This window comes from Gadus morhua, chromosome 18 (genome assembly GCF_902167405.1).
Source record: "Gadus morhua chromosome 18, gadMor3.0, whole genome shotgun sequence".
NCBI lineage: Eukaryota > Metazoa > Chordata > Actinopteri > Gadiformes > Gadidae > Gadus > Gadus morhua.
In genome coordinates, this window is record NC_044065.1 from 3,404,736 (window position 1) to 3,412,235 (window position 7,500).

General features: G+C 46.3%; 1 protein-coding gene across 1 annotated transcript in view; it reads left to right on the forward strand.

The window, feature by feature from the left end:
- The window catches only part of LOC115530668 (G-protein coupled receptor 26), a 7,340-nt gene extending 4,180 nt beyond the window's left edge, over nucleotides 1-3,160 (forward strand). The window contains exon 3 of the mRNA XM_030339358.1: nucleotides 2,545-3,160. Coding sequence (XP_030195218.1) covers nucleotides 2,545-2,785 — 241 coding nt within the window. The 3' untranslated portion in view covers nucleotides 2,786-3,160. The remainder of the gene's footprint in view (nucleotides 1-2,544) is intronic.
- The last annotated feature ends 4,340 nt before the right edge of the window (nucleotides 3,161-7,500 follow it).

Sequence of the window (7,500 nt, forward strand, 5' to 3'; positions counted from 1 at the left end):
TGCCACGCCCACAATCAGTCCGTGGAGGGGGATCAGGTGCGGAGAACAGCACAGCTGCGCGAACACAATAACTGCCCCTATAATGACGTAACAGTGTACATGTTCGTGCATGTGTGTGCATGCATTTGTGTCTGTGTATTTGTGTTTGACTGTGTGTGAGTGTGGGTATGTGTGTGTTTGAGGGCATGGCTATTTTAGTGTGTGTGTGTGTGTGTGCATGTGTGTGTCTGTGTATGCAGGGCTGTATGCATGGCTTCATGCATGTGTGTGTGTGTGTGTGTTTGTGCATGTGTGTGCGTGCATTTGAGTGTAATTGTGTGTGAGTGTGTGTGTGTCCGTGTGTGTGTGTGTGTGTGTGTGTGTGTTTGAGGGCATGTCTATTTTGGTTTATGTGTGTGTGTGTGTGTGTGTGTGTGTGTGTGTGTGTGTGTGTGTGTGTGTGTGTGTGTGTGTGTGTGTGTGTGTGTGTGTGTGTGGGCATCTAGGTGTATATGTATGCGTGCCTGTATGCATGTGTTCGTGCATGTGTGTGTGTGTGTGTGCATTTGTGTGCATTTGTGTGTATGTGTGTGTGTGTGTGTGTGTGTGTGTGTTGGACACCATGGATGATGTTCAGCTGAGCCTAGCACCGCCCAGTGATAGAAGACAGTCACTCGCCTACGCAGCGCGCGGTGCAGCGGTGTGTCTGATCGCTGCTCACAACAACACATTAGCTCCGGTAACGGCGTCACCGGCAACGCCGTTACCCTGATGAGGCGATGGCGCCAAAATGTCACGTCAATTATCATTAGCACGGGGTTCGAGAGCAATGAGCTGTCCTGCTGACGTAGATGAACCACGTCTTTACATGCGGTGCTCTGATTGGGGTGAAGCCGAGTCAATTAGAAAGCTGCCATTAAAAAACAATAGATAACGACCGACCGATTACAAGATAAACACATTATCCCGTAATGCATCTCTCAGGAGCGGCCATGGAATAGGAGCTGATGAGCGTATTTATTAATAAGCAGAATGAAATGCCTTTGCTCTGAACGTTTTATTGATATCGCAAAGATACACATGAACTCAGAGGTCTGCATTTGAGAATGAAAGATTCCCCTTAAAGCTGTTGTCGGTAAACATTACCCGTGATTGGCTGGATTGATTCCCAGAACCAAATAAAGAGGTGCTCTGATTGGTCAGAAATTTGCAGTGAGCGATCTGAATTTTAAGAGCAGGCGTAGTCAACACGGAAAGATATTCTCAAAGAGGCAAGGCCACATTATTTATGTAGCACTTTTCATACACGAGGCTGAAAAAGTGCTTCACATAGAAACAATGTCATACAATAAAATGAAATAATAAAATAGATAAGTAAAAGAAAACAACGGCATTTCATTCACTAATATCTGACGGATGGCCGTGGCATTTCTGACAAACCGACACTATAATACTGGCTCATAAATGCCACCGACAGCGCCTTAAAACCAACCCATCCTTCAGACGGTTCAGTCAGTTTCATGAAGCCGAGTGGGCAGAGGAGAAATCCTTGAAAAGGGAGAACATGAGAGGATCCCGCTTCGGAATCGATCGGTTCAGAATGTATCTGTGCTGGCTGGGCAGACATGACTAATCAATACTGGGTTAAGACGCTTAGAACAAGGTGGAAAAGCCACAATAAAAAGCAATTAACAAAAGAGTGTCAAATTAACAGTGAGGGGAAACAAGACATAAAGGCAGTGGTTTATCTTTCCTCCCTTCGGTATGAGAAAGACACAATGGATACACGCGACATCGTTAATGCTACTGAACCTAATGCTTACACACAGCATCGTTTAAGCTGCTGAACTTAATGCATACATACAGCATCTTTAGAGACGCAGGTTTCTTCGACGGCTCGTTTTCTGGGAGTCCTTTTCTAATGTTCGTCATGTATTATCCCGACACGTCTAAAAGACAGATCCCCGGTTTACACTCCATTACATGTTCGGTTCTTGTAGGGTTGGTGGACCGAGCAGTTATCAGACATATGTCATGCTGCTAACATAGACATATGTTATGTTGTACTGAGCTAATGGTAGATCTTCTCTTCCCGGATTCTTTCCCATTTTCTTTTCCCCCTCTTCGATGGACCAATTTGGTTCATCAGGGCATGCTTGTCCTTTACGGAATCACTATTTGCTTTTCATTCTCCTGCCTTCTCTCCTCTTGTCTTCTCTGTGTCCGTGGGCATGTATTTGTGTGTGTCTGTGTGCGTGTCTGTGTGTGTGTGTGTTTGCATGTGCGTGTGTGTGTGCGCATGTCGGTGTGTGTGTGTGTTTGTGTGCGTGTGTGTCTATGTTTGCGTGTGTGTGTGTGTGTGTGTGTGTGTGTGTGTGTGTGTGTGTGTCTGTGTGTGTGTTTGTGTCTATGTTTGCGTGTGTGTGTGTGTATGTGTGTGTCTGTGTGTGTGTGTTTGCGCGTGTCTGTTTCTATATGTATATGCGTGGGTGCACCTGTCTGTGTGTGTGTGTGTCCGTGTGCGTGTGTGCGCCTCTCCGTGTGTGTTGATGTGTGTGTCTGCAGGATTGTGGAGCTATTCCCCGCCGTGCCTATCAACCCTCACTGGGGGATCGCGTCCCGTTGTCTGGCGTACAGCAAGGCGGCGTGCGACCCCTTCGTGTACTCCCTGCTCCGCCACCAGTACCGCAAGACCTGCAGTGACATCATCAACCGAGTGCTCAAGAAGCAGAGCTCCCAGAATGCAACGGGGCCCGGCCAGCGCCAGAACCAGCACCAGGGCAACAGCATACCGAGCGCGGAGTGACAGCCGGCAGCAGCCAGTCGCTGCCGAGAGTTCTGTCCTGCCCTTTTTTCTTCCGCCTCGGAGTTCGGAGGCCGAAGAGTCGGGAGGACCGCCCGGGAAAAACCGAACATCGAGGATGAGGAAGGCGGTTCTTCGTCGGCGAGAATGCGGGTTGTGGGTCGGACTAAGGCGGCTCACTGAAGGAAGCCCTTCGTGTCAGGTTGGTTGAGCGAACGAGGAACGGGGCGGGGTCAATGTTGACGCAAGGTTTCCCATGTCCCCCGGCACCGGGGGGAAAATGGCGGCTGTTTTTTAGCCAGAGCTCTGGACGCTCACACGTCAGTGTGCTGGAACCCGCTGAAACCCGCTGAAACCCGCTGGAACCAGCTGCCCCCCCACCCCCCCTTTTACCCATCCACCCACCCAAACACCCCCACGCACACACCCCTTGCCCCCCACCCCTCCCGGACAAACAGATGCGCTCACACGGAACGAAACATCAGCCAGTCAGCGTATAAGCTCATTGTCACGTGATTAGAGTAGCGTTCCACTGTAGTAGATGTTCTTTATTTTGCACTGATTTCCAGTGTTTTTGACACTAACCACGATGTGGATGCGTGCGTGGGTGTGTGTGTGTGTGTGTGTGTGTGTGTGTGTGTGTGTGTGAGTGTGAGTGTGTGTGCGTGGGCGTGTGTGTGTTTGTATTATGATGTGTTCATGGAGTAAGGTACATGGAGAGGCAGTAGTAAATGTAGCAATGGAAAAAAACACAAATTATTTAAAAACAACATTATGTATATCTATAAATATATTTTGTATTTCGGAGGTGGAATTGTGTCGGCGGATATTTGAGGCATGCTACGATAGATTTGGCTCAGGTATTTTTCGTTATCCTGTGATGAAAAATACAGACAATTCTACGGAAGGTTGCGATAATCTTTTGTGTACAGGATGCATACATTTGTACTCATACTCGTACATATATATATATACATATATCAGGAGGAAATATTTTCTGTAATTCAAACTGCTTGTGCTTTGTACATAACTGAAGGACAACCACATGCTGAGACAGTGCGTGTGTGTGAATGTGTGTGCGGTGCGCGTCTGCACTCGTCTTTGTGTGTGTGTGTGCAGGCGTGTGTGTGTTGCGTGTGTGTGTGTGCGTGCGTGCGTGTGTGTGCACGACTGCACTCATGTTTGTGTGTGTGTGTGTGTGTGCGGGCGTATGGCTGTGTGTGTGTGTGTGTGTGTGTGTGTGTGTGTGTGTGTGTGTGTGTGTGTGTGTGTGTGTGTGTGTGTGTGTGTGCGTGTGTGTGTGTGTGTGTGTGTGTGTTGTGTGTGCGTGTGTGTGTGTGCGTGTTTGGTGCCTGTGCTTCCATAGTCTAGTTTTAAGGACTCCGACCAGCGACCCTGTTGACTGACAGCTGCCGGCGGGCTGGTTTGATCCGGTGGGGTGTAAGCAACATTGCATGCGTCATGCCCAATGCACGCACACACACACACACACCCACACACACACACACACACACACACACACACACACACACACACACACACACACACACACACACACACACACAAACGCGGGCGCGACGCAGCCAAATCCGAGCGGGAAATCGATGAACTTTCTGAACTTATGGTTCCACTTCAGTGGACAGAGAGAGCTGAGGCAGAATCCATCCAAACCAATCTGCAGTTCATTGGGCAGTGACAGTGGCTTGTGAGTTACGTAACTCCAGATGACCTCCCCACCACTACAGCAAATGCTTCTCATCGCCTCAAACACAGACTGTTCAAAAATAATATCACAATGCTTTACAGACCCACATATCGCCTGGGCATCGCCGCCACCACTTTTGCTAGCAAGGATCACGGGAAGCTGTATAATCATGATTATGTACGTCTTTTAAATCAATACGTGAGTGTCCCAACCCCGCCCGTCACATCCTGCTGTGATTGTCACGTTTTTAATTTTCAGTAGTGACATATTATGGGATGTATTTATTAAGCCCTTCACAGTGCAGTACAGCGTTCTATTGGTTGGTGACCACAGAGATGTAGCTCCTCCCCCTCCCGCATGCTGTGTTCCACTGGTCGTCATTCATTGGTTGAGAGTGTCAGAAGGTCCGCCCCTCTGCATCAGAGGGCTTTCCCTTACTTTGCTCGGTCAGTTTCTCGAGGACAATATTAATGAGTCGGCAGTTGAATTCCCACACTGTTGAAGTCTTGACGGTTGTTCTGTTGCTCTGTAAAACATATTCTGTTTTACCGCAATGTCTCAGTGAACAGAACAGCATGGAAGACAGTCCTAGTCTCAGAAGACAGATGATTGGCTCGCATTGTTTTGCAAAAACCTCCGGTCTGCACGCTGTTCTTATGGTAGCCATTTACTGGGTCAAAAGAACCGGATCCGAATAATTTGTGACCGATCATGTATTTTCAAGAACACAGTGTCCTGATTGGTCGAAATACGCCGGATCCGGTTCCGGATTTCTGGATGCGGTTACTCCGAAATGTAACTGTCAGCAGCACAGACCTCTAGTCCGGAGTGTTTCCAATTTGCGAGCCTCGCAGAGTCTTGAGAGAGTAACACTGGAGACACAATAACCAAATGATCGTTATGGTCACACTATGAAAGCCAAAAACCAAGAGCTGGGATTAATTTAGTTGGAATAGATGGCGGCCAGCCCATCTTCAACATCATGGTAGTCATGGTAACTGTTTGAGATCGTAGAAACACCGTCACTCCACTGTTTTGGAAGATTTTGGATTCAATGTTTGTGATGCCACGGCACAAAGGTGATTGTCCCGATTATGTATGATTATTATATATTATTACACATTATATATTCACCGGAGTCTGCCTCTATGATTTTATGACCTCATTATTCTCTTCATGTAACACGCTAGGCACCAGTATGGAAGATATTTATATTCCCAGAAGTGATACATTGTTATTAATGTGTGAATAGTTGGTTAGTAAACAAACTGAAATGGAAAAAGAAAAAATCTTGAGAGAAAAAAAACTGTATTTTTGTGTCTTTTGATATTTATGTAATTTATGACAATAATTGTAATATTTGTTACGGTGTCAAAAAAATCGCTGCTGAGTAATACGTGTTGACCGTGGTTGATAGGTGACCATGTCATGAGTGTTGTACTTCTCTGTGGTGTGATGGATATAGACTTGATTTGGCCCCAGGAAGTTTCAGTGATACATGTTCATGTGTCACCTCATTTCTTCTATCCTGGTCGGCTTAATGCTGCTAACAATGTGGAGTGAGATGTTCTCATGTGGACACTGGAGCAGGTGGTGATGATGATGATGATGATGATGATGATGATGATGATGATGATGATGATGATGATGATGATAATGATGATGATGACAGGGAGATACCGCCATGTCTGTCATGTTGGTTAAAGGAGGGTTGTGGTTGTACAAGTTCGAATCATGACAATGAATAATAAAGTAGACTTTCTGTGCTCTGGTTTGAATTTCATGTTCGTACTTGTGTAGTTTCACGGACCAATTAAAGGGGAATGCATGGCTGATTTCTTATATAAGAGAGTACTGCCTCATCCGCATTCTGTAAATATATCGCAGTCTGCAAAATCAACCTCACTTGGATTTGCGTTGAGAAACGACGAGCCATTCTTCTCCACGCATCCCCCTGTGGAGTCCATGTTCCAGACTGTGATTTTCTCACATTGCATGAAGCGGTACTTTCTTATATCAGAAAACCACAGAGCGTGACACCTTCCTCTTTAAATAATGGTACTTTCTGCTACAATTCAGTCTGGACTCTCCACCAAACCCCCCCTGGACATTTAAACCCCCCATTCATTCGCTGTTATTTTTATTTTTTTTATTATTAACAGGTAGTCCAACACACCTCTGTGAGTCCACTCGCCCCTCTCTCTGGGGCACTCATATGGGGTTGATTGAGCAGCCTGGGATTTTGCCCATCATTCTCCTTCCTCTGATTTGAGGAGCACTTCCAAGCAGGGAGGGTCCGCAGTAGGGCTGAACGATTAATCGAATTGAAATCGAAATCGCGATGTAATAGAACGCGGTATGCAAATCCCGAAGGCTGCGAAAAAAAAAGCGATTTCTTAGCGTTACTGACTGGAAATCAGTACGATTCATTTATTTTTATTTTACAATTCAATAGTTAAATAAAGAAGTTTATGATATAAATTAACCTCAACACATCGGCCTGGCCTAAAGGAAAGAGCAGTTTTTATGTTGACTGCTTCAAATGTTGTGTTGGTCATACTAAATGTTTTTATTTTTTTTGTGAATAATACACAACATAAGGAACTTAATAAATTATAAAAAATTACACATTCAATCGCAATCGCAATATTGGTCAAAATAATCGCAGACAGGCAGGGGCCGTTTTCACGGGCGGTAATGGAACCTCGACTGACCAGGGAGAATGGCGACTGAAAATGACCCGCCATTTTGATAGCTTGTTATCAGGAGCACAGGTGGCATTGAGCCAGGGTTTCTTTCTCCCTTCATGTCTTGCTCCCTCTCCCTCTCTCACCGTCCTTCACTGTTGGAGCCAATCACGGCAGTTAAGGTTCGGATCCAATTCCCCGAGCGTGTTGACCCCCCACCACCCTCTCTGTGTTGTGTGAAACAACATGGTGAGGAAAGAAGTGAGGGCCTAAGTGAAGACCTTGTCCCCCATATATAGTGGAATGATCACTTATCCCGGGCCGTT